Here is a 17,224-nt window from a genome sequence, read left to right as displayed (position 1 = left end):
CGTAATGTTAACTTACTGTGGCTTGAATTTCAGACTTTCGCTAATTTTCAGAAGCGATGTCAGATTGTTTTCCTGTTAAATTTAGTCATCGTTCGTAGACCACAAGCAGCAACATCCGTCAGCCTTATCACCAGATCACCACATCCTAGACATATTGTTATTTGCTTGACTCTTAATCTCTTCCTGGTTTGTCTATCTTTCTGTGCTAGGGTCTGTGACCACATTCTCTAGTACATTTCTTTAGTCTATATGTAGATAGTAATATCTACTTTTCTTTGCTGATAGATAATATTTAGATAAATCAAATGAATGTTAGGTGAAAGTCAAATTGGTCATAGTTACCAAATATTTTAGAAAATTGTAGGGTGCAATGCAGTAACTTTGTCTTTAACTTGTAATCTGTGATTTTTACTCATATTAGCTTCTTAACAAAGAAGAAGATGAAGATTCTCACAGACACATTTACACATACAGCCTCAAGTTGATGAGTGTTTTATACTGATAAATCATCAGCTTTGTGATCAGCTCTTTCAAGTTTGTAATAAAACTGGTCATAAAGATAACAGATACATTCTTATTACTAGTGCTTCATAAATTCTGTATAGGAGAAAATTAAAAGAAAAAAGAAAAGAAAGAAAAGAGATGGATGACTTGACTGCTGTTATCTATTGCACTGCTAATTGCTGTCTGTCTAGTAGAACTGTTAAATGTAAGCTGTTTCTTTTAAGTCGGTGTGAATAAACTTTTGCTTTAACCCCCACAACCACTGTGGATGCACTGTGGCACAGATAAATTAGAACAGACGTAGGTGATAAACTAGGTGGGTGAGACATTCAAAGTAAAATTTTTATTTAGGTCGCACCTATCAAGATAAATATCACAAATGCTTCACAACCAAAATGTTAAAACATTCAAACTAGTGCTGGCAGTGTTAATCTCGTTAAATTACGTTAACGCCATAACCACATTAACGCGGAAAATCTCCATTAGCGAGTTACTGCGGATCGCCCAGTGCGATCGGTACTGCTTAAGATGGCGGATCTGCGCCAGTCTTCGCTGGATCGTTGAGCTATCAGTCAACTTGTGCATCTGTAAACCTGAATCTTTAAAGCTTTTGTGATGATTTCACTAACCTGACCTTTTGTGTGTAGATCGTTTATGGAACCTGATTACGAGAGGAGTGGCAGAGGAGGAGGACTTGGAGCTTTTGTACAGAGAGTGTGGAGCACCTTTTCCCCTAACCCTGTTTCCCCACGGACCCTGGCGACCTGGACCCCTTTCCCCTGCACATTGTATATGGCTACTTGGTGATTGTGTTCACTGTAAATAAACGCACTGTCTTTCGCATAACAGAAAAACCTGGCCTGCGCCTGAGTCCCTTTCAAAATCCTTATCAAAATCGTTCAAACAAATAATTACTAAAAGCAAGTTTTAAAAGAGGCGTTTTTAGCTGCTTTTTGAAAGAGACCACCAATTTCACAGATCTCAGGCGCAGAGTCAGAGACTTCCAGAGTCTCTGTATCCTTTAGTTTTCAGCCGGCAGGCCCTGATCACATGACCTTGGGGACCTGCTGTGGTCAGATGGATGTGAAGTTTCTCTGATGTAAGCTGCTTTTTCTCCATGCAGAGCTCTAAAAGTTAAAACTAGACTACACAGGTTAGACGCACATTAGATCACTGTGACAGTTTTCTGGTCCCACCTTTGATTCATCAGCATGCTATTCTGAACTCATTTGAAATCAAATTTAAAGCTAATTTATACAGGTGTCTCTCTATTATTAAAAAAAACAAACAAAAAAAACCACCATGTATTAGTGCTGCTCTGCACCAACACGAGGCTCTCACTGCTGTAACCCGGAGTTACATTTGTCACATCTGATGGATTTTGTGGTATCGCTCATTTTTGACAAATACTATATCAGATTTGAAATTGAAAATATAAAACTAAACTATTTTTGATCAAAGCTTTTTAAAAAGAACTGTTTATTTTCTTTTTTGGATCTCTCTCTGGCTATAGTTAAACCACAGGAACCACAGTTTCCAGTGTTCTCACAGTCACACTGAAACAAATGCTTTACTATTTTTTTTCTTAATTTAAAACATTAAATGGCCAAGGATTTAACAGGCATTTGTCATTTTCTGTCCACCACACATGAAAAAGAGACTTATGGTCTAACATGCCCAGTCCATCCATCCATTTTCTTTACTGTGTATGCAAGCAGGGTCTCAGCAGCCTGGAGCATTTCTCACATAATATTGTGTGAGAGGCAGGGTACACCCTCAACAGGCTGCCAGTGCATCAAAACATGGTGTAGGGTCTGTAACTTACAATATAAATGATCTTGAGGCAACTGTTGTTGTAATTTGGTGCTGTATGAATAAAATTTAATTGAACTGAACTGAATGATGCACTGGTAACCAAAGAAAAGACTCTCACAGAGGTAAAACAGGGAGACCACAAGCCACATGAGAGTTGCCAGTTTACAGTCACAAATTACTCGACGTGCATGTCTTAAAATTAAAAGTAGGTGAAATAAAACTGAGAACAGAAAAGCCCCAGAAGATTCTCACGGTGACATGACAATGTTAACCACTGCAGCACCGGCTCACAGGAAATTTCTGTGCAAACCAAACATCAGATATGAATGTGCTACAAAAACAAGTTTGGTTTTTTTATCGCTAAAAAACATCAGTGAAACCAAACTAACTGAAAAAATGAGACATGATTTGAAAGTAGCGTCATTATTTTTTATTTCTAATTTAAGAGCAAGCAGGAATATCTTTGCAATACAGGAGAGATATCTGAAGCTATTTTACATTTATCCTGCAGTTCACATACAGTATTATAATGCCAGATATTGCAGATTGCACATTGTTACAGTATATACTTAGCATTGCTTTTTTTTCAGAATGTTTTTGATCCAGGAAAGGTGCTTTGATATATCTGTATAGACGTTGGGTCGGTTTGGGTAAATACAGTTTTTTTTCATGTTGAAAGACGCAACACCGACCGCTGTTCCATTGCACACCAGAGGGCCACCAGAATCACCCTGTAAGGAGGAAGACACTTGTTTTATTTATCTTCTATTTAAGACTAAAAGTTAAATTATACTTTCTCCAAAAGAACAGAGGACATACCTGGCAGAATCCATTCTCTGACTTAATTCCTCCTGCACAGATAACACCTTTTGGAAGAGTAACTTCCTCGAATGTCCATTGTTTCTTACAGACATTAAGGTCAATAAGAGGCACATCTACCCATCTCAGCACATCAACAGCTTTGTCATTGGTTTCTGTGATACCCCATCCAGCCACCTGACACTTTACATTGTCTTTTGCTTTAATCTCCTTCCTTGCCAGTTGTATCGGTTTCACTTTCTTGTCCAGTTGAAGTTTCCTCGAGAGCTAGAAGAAGCAAAAAAGGAAAAGAATAAAAGGACTGATAGAAACCAACTCTGGTGAAGTACCAAGTGGAGTAGTTGAAAGCAGTGATGCAGTTGACCTGTTTTTGATTGTGACTGTAATGATTCACATTCAAAGATATTTACTTACTTTGAGGAGCATGATGTCATTACCAGATACAACTTTGTCATATTGTGGGTGCTTGCATGTCTTTACACTGTATCTCATTTTGTTGTTATTAACCTTCTTCAGGTTGTGGGTTCCAATTACAACCTCCATAGGAGAACTGAGCGAGTGAATATTAAGTAGGTGTTAGCTGGGTTTTTGGAGAAAAACAAATAAAAGTACACAGCTTGTTCACTTACTTTTTGTAACAATGTGCAGCCGTGAGCACAAAGTCTTCACTGACAAGAAATCCTCCACATACGTGTTTTCCATTGACCTGCACAGAAGCCATATACTGCATTGAGTTCTGTGGGACATTTTTGCCATTTATGATTTCACTTCCATGCCCTGCAAGAGTGAGAGGAAAAAAGTTAATGTAGGATTTTTTCAATAGATAAGTAATTACATTTTGCAATCTTACCATTTTGTCCAAGACATGTTAGAAGATAGAGAAACATAAGATCGTGCACAGCATGCATCATCTTTTCAGCCTTTCGTCTTTGAGGTGTTGAGTCAGACCCTGATATTCAGACTGTGGTTTTCATCTGCTTGCCCTTGACTTCTTACTTATATCGTTTCTGCATGAGTGCAACCTTTAAAAGGATCGCTATGATGAGCCTGTGCGGTCAGTCAAACTGTGAGGCATCACAGACCATACTAATGTTTCAGTAAATACAACGCCTGTGGTTGTGCTGCCTGGAAAGAGCATCATATGAGGCGCTCGTGCATCTATTGAGTGTTTTTCGTTTAAATGCCTCTCCAGGCTTTCAAAATGAAAAACTTAAACCTTCAGCCTGTTTGTGGGTTGCTATCACGGCAACGATAAACCCAGTGCTAGATGAGTAGATGATGAGTAAGAAAAGCCACACACACAAGCTTTAGGTTTGACTCTTTGCTCTCTTGCAGTTTCTTACAGCTTCTGTTCTGATAAAACGCTTAAAGTCATTGAATCAGTCAACAATATAAACAAACAACAATGCTTATTTATTTCAGTAAGTAATCTGCATGTTGAAAAGGGCAATGAGGCAGTGATCTTATTGGCTGTTGGTTCGAAGACTTTCTTGTTTATGAAATGTGAAAATGAAGTCGGGTATTTGTAAATAATTTTCAGATAATAAGAACACATAAGGAAGTTGGAATACTGTGGAATAGAGTAATATATGATGCATGAAAGTAGCATTTACCAAAAGAATTGCAGTCAAACATTCTTAACCAGTCTGTTATTATTATGTACTAGTATCAATGTGAAAAATGTAGATGCTGATTTGGACATTTTTTATGTTTATAGGGATTTTTTTTTAAATCAGTGTAACTATCTACATGTTCAATAAGCGCATTTGTCTTTTAAAGCAATGTAAAAAAGAAAAAATCTGCATTGTCCTTTTTGCATGCTTTTTGGACAAAACATGGGAAACAAAAGCTAAATTAAAAAGGGTGTAACTGGAAACATTACAAAAGGTGAGAGCAGCATTTAAAATGAAACTCTGAGCAAACACAACCACACAGAATGACTCAGCATGATCATAATCAGATCACAATCTGATTGGTGTTTTCTGATAAGTGAGGTTGTGGAAATAAGAACTTTGTCAAAGGGGATGGGCATGTAGAGGTTTTGCTCTCTTCATGCATACCACCAGATATGTAGCCACATCAAATGAATTTAAGGTGGCTGTGAAGGATGTTTAAAAAAAAACAGAACAAAGAAATGTTCTTTGGTGCAGAGCGCCATGATGCAACACTTAAACCGAATCTAAACCACAGTTTCCAGCAGCAGAGTTAAGGGTTTTGTCATGAGCATGCCTGTATCCTCTCAACACAGCCTGGAGCTTGTCAAACTTAGAGTCTAGCATGTTTTTTAGGGTTTTTGCACAGGTGCATTGTGGATACACCTCTGGCCTCGTGAAAAACTGTCAGGAAACCATGGTGCTAAACACAGACAGCATTAAAAGCAGATGTAACCACCACAATTTTCTGAAATCTTGATTTGACATTTCAAGATTAAAAAAAATTAGGTCTGCTCAACTTGTCAGTCACAAGTCATTAGCCAATGAGCTTAACACTGACAATCCTCCTTCCTTAAACATCGCATGACGAAATTTATAAAATAAGCTTAATGTTTTATTCAGTGTGACCACAAAGAAGTGAGCTAAACAGGAAAGTGTCGGGTACATCTGTGTGGCAGGCACAGGAGGACCCAAGGCATTAACTAAAGGACTGAGCTTTATGGCTGTTACTTAGAAACTCAAAAATCAATCCAAGACGCTCACCTGCAGAGGCCAACAGTGAGATCAAGTAATCTGGAAGCTAACCAGCTTGCCAGTGACTGAAATAGAGGAACTCTGGAGGCTGGCGTTGGGAGAAGAAACAGGACTCTTCTGGAGACTGGCGAAGAAGTGGGAGGAGACAATGGTTTGACAGAGGGCTGGCATCAGCAGTAACGGTGACCTTCTGGAGGCAAGGCTGGAGGTGAACAAAACAGGTGGCAGGATGCGACACCAGCCGTGGTGACTGTGACTGAGTCACTCTGGACACACAAACTGACAGGGTTGGCCAGCAAAAGCTGGAGTCCTACCTTTAGCCATGCATCGTTGGGGATTGGGGCAACCTTCTGGAGGTCAGCAGCAACGGCAAAATCGATGGGACTTTATTTTTTCCAGCCTGTAAGCTGCTTAGATCATAATAAGCTGTGTTTAGCTTACAGACTGTTTTATTTATTCTATCTGTGAGGCCAGAGGGCTGAACAAGATGCCGCTGGTTCTGCCTCACTGCTTTGAAATCAGTTAAAATCTGTGCATCTGTGGAAACAGAGCTAGCATAAGCAAGTATCCAAGTAACCTTATGTAACTTCTGCGATCATGTTAACAAATTAGGTTTTTCTTACCAACCACTTTGGCTAAAATGTGTGACACAGAGGAGTTAGAGTGGCATATGAAAAGGTCAGCCGGTCGTCCTGTGCTTCCTTTTCTCTTTCTTCTCATCTCTCAGCTGCTCACAGCAAATGGTTGGCCCTCCCTGATCCAGGATCTGCTGCAGGTTTCTTCTTGTTAAAAGTGTTTTTCCTTCCCACTGTCACCAGGTGCTGACAGAAGATTGTTTCATTGTTTAGGTGTCTTTTCTTATAAAGGTTCAGGGCTTTTATGTTCCAATATCCTGTTTTTGTGATTTGGTACTAAAAGTGAATGGAAATGAATTCCAGGCTCCACTATTTTCAGGTTAATATCTATGAGAAAACTTGGTTGACCGAACATACAAACTTTACCCAGTTTTTCTGCCAACTCACTAATTTTTTCATTGATATTTTAATTTCACTTTCAGATATTGACTACAAACGTTTTTTTTCTGTGAATTTTAGGTGTTTTCTTCATGAGATATTTCTACTTTCACAAAAGGTTCAGTTCTAAAAATATCGATCCAGCACTCCTGTCTGTCTGCTAATAGTTTATACTTTGATGATAAGTACTGATGTAATAATGTTATAGAGGTCCTCAGCCAGGAAGGATCGCAGCAAAGTGAAGATGCTCATGCACGGTGCAGCAAGATGCATGAGGCTACCATCCTTTCTGCTTGTCTTTCTGTAAAAGTCACCACGTGTCGCTTATATTGAGCAGGTTTAGAAGACCACAGAACACAGCAATGTACTTCAGTGTTGCTCTATGTTCCAACCGATGACCTCTTTCTACGTCTGAAATGTGACTTGACAAACCACTGACACCACAGTTTGAACAGCCGAGTTAACGTTCCCACCAGTTATGAAACTAGAACAAACAGCTGTCTAAATTATTTTCAATAAATCTCATAATTGACCCAAATTATATATTTAATTTGAAGTAGTAAGTCAAAGAAGAAAACTACATTAGAGATCAACACTTTAACACGTACAACTGGCTTGCTGCATTAGCAATGTTTGGGCCACTGAAACTATAGAAACACCAACATGTTCTCAGGTCAGTTAACCTTCTCGAGGCAATAAAGTGAGAAAAAAAGGAGGAAAACAGACACAAAAACATGAAGATTGACCTTTTGTCTTCAGTGTGTCACATCAGCAAAAGGGGAAGTTCACAATTTGTCCAAAGTCTCATCTCCTCTTTAGATTGTTAAAATGCTGTAGTTTTTTGGCCTTAAATTGTAAACACTGGATATATTACACCACAGCTCTGTTGCGTCCCTGCTTCTCTCCTCCTCTTCTGACTCCACCCTGGGGAGGTTTAAATGGTCATGAGACACCTGAGACACCTTACTGTGTTCAGACATCCTGCACTCACCTGTTTCACTTCTCTTTCTGCTTCTGTCGTCCATTTTCTGCTCAGTCCAATTCAAATTTCATCATCTCTCTCTGTCATCTCCAGCCAATCCAAACATTTATCAGCTGTTTTTCATCTAATCCTCCATCTCGCTTCATCATGAGTCTGAGTCGTACCAAGCGAATCAGCTCCAGTAACTCAGTTCGGAGCAGCAGCGGCTCCAGGAGGCTGAGTGGTTTCGGTCCAGTTCAGGGAGGTTTCAGTGGCATCTCCCTCAGCAGCAGCTCTCTGTATGCGGGCACCAACGGGCATCACCACGGCCTGGGGGCTCCGCTGGCATCCCTGTCCGTCAACAAGAGCCTGCTGGCTCCTCTTAACCTGGAGATCGATCCAAACCTGTCCATGAGCCGAGCCCACGAGAAGGAGCAGATCAAGAGCCTCAACAACCGCTTTGCAACCTTCATAGATAAGGTAAAGAGACCTCTGCTGAGGCTGGTTCAGAAATTATTACTAAGTATTTTGATCATTTATGAAGAAAATATACATTATAGTTTTCAAAGTTTTATCATTCCTCTTATCTAAACATCACACAGCTGTAAAGTATAAAAATGCATCTTTAGGTTTAGATTACTTCAGAGTGGTACTACAGGGACTAAAAAGCTCGAGCAGCTTCAGCTGTAACTTCTTCAGTTTGAATGAAAAACTGACTCAATGTAAAAGGAAATTAAGCTACTGTTTTATTCCAATTTCAAACTAATTATCTACAGCAAGTTCAGTTTGCACTTGTTTTTCATGCAGCAGAGGAACATAACACTGTCCAGCTCAAAGAACTGTTATAAAGATATAAAGCGTTCAGCCAGGTTCCGCATTAGTTGCGTATATTTTACAATTTTACATTTCATTCAAGTTTTTAAATGACATTTACTTTTCATATTGTGTATTTGTGACTCATCCCTTTTCTCACCAATATTGTGCATTTATTTCCATTAATTTGTAGTTAGAATTTTTTAAGCCTTTTCTTATTTATTGTGTTCAGTCTATGTCATGAATCGCTGTGCGGCAGGCAGGAGTTGGACCCAAAATGCAAGACTCACAGACTCAGGGGATGAACTCAAAAATAACAGCTTTATTTGCTGGTAGGACAGGACAAACTAAACTGGGAAACAACAAACTAAGCACTCACAGAGAGACACAGGGAGATCCACACAGCATGAGGGACAACACAACACTGACTCAGAGAAACACAGGGTTTAAATACACTGGGGAGTAACGAGGGGAATGAGACACAGAAGGAGGGCACACCTGGGAGAAATCAGGACTGACGAGACAAGCAAAGCAGGACACATTCACATAAGACACGGACCTTCAAAGTAAAACAGGAAGGATCACACAGAGATGCAAACTTGACACAGTGGAGACAGCAACTAAGAAACACAGAGACATAAACCATAAGCCAGAGGACTCTAAGAACCGAAAGACACAGAGGGGAACTCAAACATGCAGACACAGACTTACACAGAACAGAGGGGACACAGAGAAACATGAAGGGCAAGGGATCGAAACTAGAAACCATAGAATAACTCACACAAGTACAATAATACAAACATCACAAAGAACTAAAAACGCTGGGTCAGGAGACCCAGGACCCTGACAGTCTAAAGTTCAGATCAGTCTCTTCTTCTTGCTGTTTGCTTTGTCCAAATTTACAGGAGAACATTTATAGGAGATGGTCAAACATTATTGGGCTGGCAGCAGTAATCACTTACACATTTTTAAAAAAAATAAATTTGTGGAAAAGCTGTTTCAAGGTTGCATCATCGTGGCCTTTGCAGCTATTTGTAAAATTCTTGTTTATGAACAATGCAGATGAACTTTGACATGCCCAGGATATCAAGATTGTGCATTTATGATTCTGTGGATTTATTAGACATGTTATGAAAAAGCTGCAGTCTTGTTGGCTAATTGAAGGTAGAAATAACATTATCATGGGCAGCATATATAGGACCCTAAGTTTCTATTCTAAGTGTTATGAAAAAGCAAATAGGGGAGTAAATGTGAATGAGAAGATGCCTTGTTGAAGTTCCTGAAGGACACAGGCTGCACACATTTCCCACAGAAGGAGCAATCGGCCCTGTGATATCACTGGACATCGATACCCTACTTAGGGAACATCTCTGCTTTCTCACGGAGTAGGTAACACTTTCACAATAGAGGCTTTGTTGGCTTCTCACATCAGCGGAGATTCACTTCAGGCGTACAGAAACAGAGAGCTGAGCTGGACGGAAGCCTGTTTGTCCAAATGTGCAAAATAAACCTCCTGTTTTTTTGAGCTATGTGAATGTTGACATAGTTTCCCAAAGACAATGTTTATCAGAAAGGTTGTTAACAATCTTTGATATTCTCTGATGTCCTGTACCTCTATTACTTTTGTGCACATTTAAAGAAAATATGCAAATATTTTTGTGAAGATTCAATTAGTAAATAAAACATATTAATAATAAGAATTTTTATTCAGTTCAATGAAGACATCAATAACAATGACATCAATGACAAATCTAAGGTAATGATTGAATACCTCTTGAAGTAGCTAAAAGTGTGTAAATGTGTGTGTGTAGCTAAAAAACTAACAGATCACCAAAACATCTTCATTTTAAATGCTTTTGGGGTTTATTTGATATTTTGTGTGTGCAGTTCTGCAGAGCTGTAAAATAAAACCAGACAGTCTATCCACCGAATAAGACAAAATATTGTGAATGTTCATAGAAAACATTTGGAAACACCGTCCATTCGTCTCCGTAAATGAGATGGTTTATGTGACTTCCCCCACACAAAGAGTCCTTGTCCTTAGAGACCTTCAGTTGCAGAAGCTCATGAGAGTCAACCTGGCTTTTAAAAGATGTCTAGCCCAGTTTTCCCCTCTTTGTTCATTTATCCAAGATTGGATTTCTGCTTAACCTGGGATTAAAATCTGGATGTTGTAAAATGACCCCCTTACTGATGACGACAATTACTAAAATGCAAAGTTGAGTGAATTGATAAATAAACAGACCTTGCAGTGACGACTATAATCCAATCCTACTTAGGAGGAACTGTTTAAATTAAACATTAGTGAGCTGCTTCTCTCATGCAGAGAAGTAATTAGTGAAATGCATCAGGAAGACAACGTCTCACTTGTTGTAAGACAATGACTCCAGTTAAAGCTGCACGTCAGTGAACATCAAAGTTGGAGTTAAACATCTGAGATTAAATGGTCATTTACTGCATGAATGTATGGCACTGGGATGCTGGATATTCAAGCTATCTGTCCCATTTCCGTCCCATTGAGTTCAATTTGTAACCTGATAGATCAGACTAGACACGGTATGGTTGTGTCTCAGAGGGAGGTTATTCTGTCATGAACAGAACACGGGCTTTGTGTTGGAAGGTATAATAGGCGCTGGATGTACCTGGCTGCAGGTAAGAAACACGAGCCGGGCAAGTACAGGGCTGGAATATATTCAGGTGTTGACACTGAGCTCGAGCTGGTTATCTGCTGGAGTTGTGGCATTCCTCTGTGCCTTATTCTGGAGCTGCTGCTGATGATTGCAGTCTTTATTGGTTAAACAGATGGTTATTTTCTTAATAACAATAAGCAGTTAGTTGAAAATCTAAAGAGATTCAATGTAGACGCAGAAATTATTTAAGAAAAAAGCAAAAACTCTGTTTATTAACTGAAAGCATTTTTCTGAAGATTGTGAAAAACAAGGAGAAAAACAAAAATTTATTGTCAGCAGAAACAACAGTGTCGTAATACAGCAATGAGGCAATACATTACAAAAGAGCAATGAGCCATACAATCCACCTATGTGCTGTAATAGCCATTTTCCAAATGTTAAGAAACACTGGGGGTAATAGTGACTTTAAAAGAGTTTAAATTCAATGATCAGTGCAGAGTTCTGCCATCTATGAAGAAAGGTGGCTTACGTATGAACATAGAAGTTGTAGCAGTTGTAGTTTGGCCACTGCACCAAAATTAACTGGACTAAAAGTTGGATTTTGGAAGAGAAGCCACCAATGTTTTCTGGACTGTTGGCTGCTGCCATGCTGTTTTGTTTTTTGTTTATTTGTTTGTTTGTTTATTTGTTGTTGTTGTTGTTGTTGTTGTTGTTTTGGGGGGGGGCAGAAGTGACCCAAATTGGTCGAAAGGGTGGAGTGCTACTGGTCTATTTAACCAAAAGGAATCAACGGCACAGACATATGGGTCCAGTTCAGAGACTGTAATTAGAGGATAGCTGGTGCCCGTCTTGGAGTAATGAAAGCTCCACTAATAAGATGCCCACTGGAAGACCTGACTGAATCGGCCCAAACGACATAATGACATAGCTCTAGACTTTCCAAGAGTTGTTATGTTGATAAACATCTTATAATAGAGTCACTTTTGTTTTCTAGCTGTTCCTTCAATCCTGATGATCAGAAACAAAAAGTGCATTATGACAAACCTTCACCGTGTCTTTGAAAATGCTAAATGATCTGGGTCTTCTTCCCTCACCAGGTACGGTATCTGGAGCAGCAGAATAAGATGCTTGAGACAAAACTGGAGCTGCTGCAGGGTCAGGGGGTCAGCCGATCCAATGTGGAACCCCTGTTTGAGGCCTACATGGCAGGTCTGAGGCGCCAGATGGACCTGGTCAACAATGACAAAACTAAGCTGGATGGGGAGCTGAGAAACATGCAGGGTCTGGTAGAGGACTACAAGCACAAGTAAAAAATGACACTTTAGAGTTTTCAGCTCAGGTGTACGACCTGCATGGCTGAGAACCTACACAGACATACACAGGTGTATGTTTTATTGTAATAAAATACCCTGTTCTCTCCCTGTCACAGATATGAAGATGAAATTAACAAGAGAAACAACCTGGAGAACGACTTTGTTATCTTAAAAAAGGTTGGCATTTAGACACATCCGTTCATGTTCATTCATACAGGTGTGGCGAGTAATACAAGCCCCTCTATTGTCCTTCCTCATTGTCCAGATTTTCTCTCCTGTATTCTCACACGCAGAATCCATAAATAATTTAGCAACTTTCCTGTGCAGCTGTGCGAGCAGCATCTTGTGTCATTTCTTAGACATTACAGTAATCTCAGCAAAGATTTCTGACTTCGTACTATAAGTTTCCCAATTTTTCTGGCTCCAACTTTGGGTCTCAAATTGCTCTTTAAAAGAAGCCAAAATACATTATTTTGGTGTCTGCACACATACCTTCAAAGATTTTTTAATCTGAATAAACAAAATCCTGTTCATTGTTCTTCCTGATGACTCAAACAGGAGTATTTCCTCCAAGTGCAGGGGGTTTTTGAACACAAAAATCTGTGTCTTCTAATCAGTTGTGTGTTTCCCTGTGTGTTTTAGGATGTAGATTCAGCCTATTTGGTCAAGGCTGATCTGGAGGATAAAGTCGGAGCTTTGACTGATGAAATAAACTTCCTGCGTAACGCGTATGAGGAGGTAAACAAAGGTCCTCGTGCTTGGCGTAATCCTGGATGTGCACACTCTTCCTTTCTGGTTTCCAGTTGTTTCTCGGATAAAGCTACAATTTCCACTTTGTTCATTGTTCTGTTTTATATCATGACTCACTGGAGAGTCAACTTCAAAACACTGTCTGCCTTTGAAATGCTTTTTATGCCAACCTGCGGAAACATTTGTTGTTGTTGATGTTGTTGTCAACTGACTTCTCTAGAGATCTTCATAATAAATTAAATTAAATTAATAAAAATAAAACACACTAAGTCACCAGAGAGATTTTCAGACCACTGAAGTATCACTGAAACAGGCCCAGACATGCAGTGTGTGTGTGTGTTAACATTGTGATTCCATATGCTGAGCATATTAGCAACACGTAAAATATTTTTATCATCTTTTTTCCCATGGGGTGGCACAAGTGCAGGAAGATGCATGAGACAATAGTTGATCTTGCGGGTTTTTATACTGACTGCTTCTCTTTGATTTCCCTCAACTTGACCAGGAGCTGCGTGAGCTGCAGGCGAGCATTAAAGATACTTCAGTTGTGGTGCAGATGGACAACAGCCGCAGTCTGAACATGGAGCAGATCGTAGCTGAGGTCAAATCTCAGTATGAGGAGATTGCAGCCCGCAGTCGAGAGGAAGCAGAGGCCTGGTACAAGAATAAGGTAAAGGAGAGAAAACAGGATGATCCCTGAACCAAAGGAGCGACGCTAACAACACAAGCGCTTTACAGTCACTTATTTAAGCGGTTGTCAGAGTTCCCCTGCATAAACATGTGTCCTGTCACGCTCCAGTTCTAGATTTTGAACTGTACAAGAGTAGCTTTTCCAGGACTCAAAGTAACTGTTTTAGCTCTTCTCCCTTTAAGACAACTTTCTCCTGACTGGCTGCCCCACACAAAGCTTCTGTGTCTGAGATGAAAACATCAGGAGCATTAGCTCACTGACATCCTGCAGAACCGATGGTTGAAAATAGTCTGAAACTAAGTGTTTAGAGCAGTCTGTAGTCCATCCATCCATGTATCCACTTCAAGGTGGAAAGGCGGGGTACACCCAGAGAGGTCATCAGTCTATTGCGGGCTAACACAAAAAAGAGACAATTCACACCTGTGTCTTTGGACACAGTACCTGGACAGAACCCACACACGCACAGGAAAAACAGGCAAACATCACACAGAAAGGTCCCAGGCATAATCTTCAGTGCTAACACTGCACGTCCACGATTCCCTCCTTTACGTGAAATAATTTTCTTTTGCGGTCCTCGTACCATTCACAGCTATTCTATTTGCAGTTTGACCAAATGTCAGTCCAGGCCAGCCAGTTTGGGGACGAGCTTCGCATCGTGAAGGGAGACATCGCCGAGATCAACCGACTGATCAGCCGCCTGCAGAGCGAGATAGAAGCAGTCAAAGCACAGGTAGACATGGAAGCAACATTAAACTCAGAAAAATGCACTTCAGGTCCCTCATGGATGATCTCTTGTTCCCTTCCTCTCTTCAGCGTGCCAGTCTGGAGAACCAGCTGGCTGAGGCGGAGGAGCGTGGAGAGCTTGCTGTGAAAGAAGCCAAAGCTCGGATCAGAGACCTGGAGGAAGCTCTGCAGAGATCCAAACAGGATATGGCTCGACAGCTCCGGGAGTATCAGGTGAGTCAGGAGAAGACATGGATGGAAAATATAAACTATAAGTAGAAACAAAGGATAGACACGAAAACATAGAACATAAGTGAAATGAAATTATGTGAAGTGAAACTGATTCTGTCTTCACCTGCAGGACCTGATGAACTTGAAACTGGCTCTGGACATTGAGATCGCCACCTACAGGAAGCTGCTGGAAGGAGAGGAGGACAGGTGGTTATGGTTATTCCATTCAGACTCTACCACTGCAGAGAGTTCACCAGAATATACATCCTTCCAATCCAATAAGAATAAATTGCAAGGGGCTTATGTACAATGTTACTTGCATAATCTTATGTTTGCTGACTCTGACTAAATGTAAACTACTTCATAAACCATTTCTTTATTTATGTATACTCATGGATGGAGTATGCATGGATGTGTGTATCCTTGAGCCTGACTTTCACCATTATGACCATCATTAGGGTAATTTTAGTTCGATGTTTGATTTACTGAAATGAGATTGGCAGTGACATACTGGCACTGAGACTAAGAGTGATTAAATTAAAAATTGATATTATGGATACAAATATTCATATGATAATTTTGTAAATTAAACAGCTTCACAAAAATGTGACGTTGCTGTAGACGAGTGAATGAAGCAGGGAGCTAAATTCTTTTTGGAATTTTTATATACTCTGTTTTTGTTCCTACACCCAAATTTCCCCTCAGAAAACCTCTGAATACAAAGAAAATGCTGCAATAAATAACATTTTTTAATTTGTCGGTGTGCCACAATAATAATAATGTAGTTTAAATCTTAAATTAATAATTAGAAACAGTGGAAACAGACAAGGATCTGATTCCAATGGAAAGTTTTTTGTATTGCTAACAACTACTTCCTGTTTGTCTTTATTGTGTGAATGCTGTAAGGTTCAGCTCTTTCTGCTAATGCCAGATAAACCTTTGTGGTGCTCATGACTTTTATACTTTTTGCTGATAAGCCATTTTGCAGCTCTTTGTTCCCCAGATGAAGCCGGAGATTTATCATGATTTATTCATCCACCCATTTTCTTCTGCGTATCTAATTCAAGGTCAACGGGGCTATCATACCCCACAGAGCGAGACATCAGTGAGAACTACACCAGGATGAAATGAAACAGAATTTAGGTTAATGTTAGGGTAGAGTGCCCTCTACGGGTGGGAATGTGACACCACATGGTTACAGCCCAGGATGGAACAGAAGAGTTAAAGAGTCCACAAAAGTGAAATATAAATAACCTATTTTTCTTTTCTTTGTTTCTTTTTTGCCTCTGCAGACTTGGACAACAGTCTATCCTCAACATCCAGCCCATCTCCAACTACAGTAAGTGTCAAACACTAAGGCAGTTTAGTGTATGAATATGAATGTTTTTATATGACTAAGCCCTTGATGCTCTGGACTGAGAGGTCACATTAATAAAGACAGAATTTGTATTTTATGAAATTCTGTCTGACACATCTTCATGTGTTTTTCTTCAGGTTTCTCTTCAAGTACTAAAAGCACTAATGGCTACCAAAGTGCCTCCAGCTCTCCTGCCCCGAAGCTGCTGATAAAGACAATTGAGACCAGAGATAACAGCAGATACAGCATTCACTGAGAGCACACTCACTGGTCCGCTGTGATTTCTAAAAGCTGTCTCTAAATGTGTGAGGGGCTCCACGGGACATTTCATTACTTTACTTAGAATAATGGAAACACAAATTATGTAAATGACAAAACCGAGTGGGAGTAGTGCTGGGGTTTGTTGTTAGTTTCTAATACTGTTAAGGATTTAAATGTGTTTAGTTTAGTGTGCTGAGTAGTCTAGCTTTAATCATATGGGGTTTTGATAACCACTGTGGTAGAGTGCTGTGTTATTTACTGTCTAATATCTACTGAGATTATAAGGTCATACGACTATTGGAGTTTAGAGTTTAGGATAGCTGGTTATAAAGAGATTTTTTTTGATGCTACTATAAAGAACATTAACTTTCTTTATCTACAGAAGTGGTTTAGTTTGAGGGGGCTAAGTTACTTTTTCGTTGCTTTTAAAAATAAAGTGATCATAAACAAAAATGTTCGTGAGTTTTTATTCTTTCCTGTTTCTGAAACTTCTGTAAAGGCAAAAAAAAAAATTCAAAGTATAACAAACACCATGCTAATCATGCATCACATTTGATTTATTTATATTGATGTCTCTGTCGCGTTTCTACACACAGACTCAGCATTTCAGAGGACCCACAAAAATGTGCTATTTTTATACAGTCAGCCTCATCTTC

The 17,224-nt window shown here is 39.6% G+C and overlaps 2 protein-coding genes across 2 annotated transcripts; one reads left to right on the top strand and one right to left on the bottom strand.

Annotated features, from left to right (window-relative positions):
* Window positions 1-2,759: 2,759 nt before the first annotated feature.
* On the bottom strand, window positions 2,760-4,242 carry LOC102309009 (mast cell protease 1A). The gene is made up of 5 exons (XM_005950059.3): window positions 3,989-4,242; window positions 3,768-3,915; window positions 3,553-3,688; window positions 3,139-3,405; window positions 2,760-3,050 (listed from the first exon to the last, which is right to left on the bottom strand). The coding sequence occupies exons 1-5, from the start codon at window positions 4,047-4,049 to the stop codon at window positions 2,889-2,891; spliced, it is 774 nt and encodes a 257-aa protein (XP_005950121.1). The 5' UTR covers window positions 4,050-4,242; the 3' UTR covers window positions 2,760-2,888.
* Window positions 4,243-4,284: 42 nt separating this feature from the next.
* On the top strand, window positions 4,285-17,009 carry si:dkey-222f2.1 (keratin, type II cytoskeletal 8). The gene is made up of 10 exons (XM_005950062.3): window positions 4,285-8,279; window positions 12,340-12,548; window positions 12,672-12,732; window positions 13,198-13,293; window positions 13,811-13,975; window positions 14,601-14,726; window positions 14,810-14,953; window positions 15,081-15,157; window positions 16,243-16,289; window positions 16,445-17,009. Exons 1-10 carry the CDS (start codon window positions 7,968-7,970, stop codon window positions 16,561-16,563), a joined length of 1,356 nt encoding a protein of 451 aa, XP_005950124.1. The 5' UTR covers window positions 4,285-7,967; the 3' UTR covers window positions 16,564-17,009.
* Window positions 17,010-17,224: the final 215 nt, after the last annotated feature.

This window comes from Haplochromis burtoni, unplaced genomic scaffold (assembly GCF_018398535.1).
Source record: "Haplochromis burtoni strain Fernald_Lab_line unplaced genomic scaffold, NCSU_Asbu1 Contig_737, whole genome shotgun sequence".
Classification (NCBI taxonomy): Eukaryota; Metazoa; Chordata; class Actinopteri; order Cichliformes; family Cichlidae; genus Haplochromis; species Haplochromis burtoni.
The sequence above is the reverse complement of the archived record's forward strand: the minus strand, read 5'-3'. Positions and strand labels throughout refer to the sequence as shown.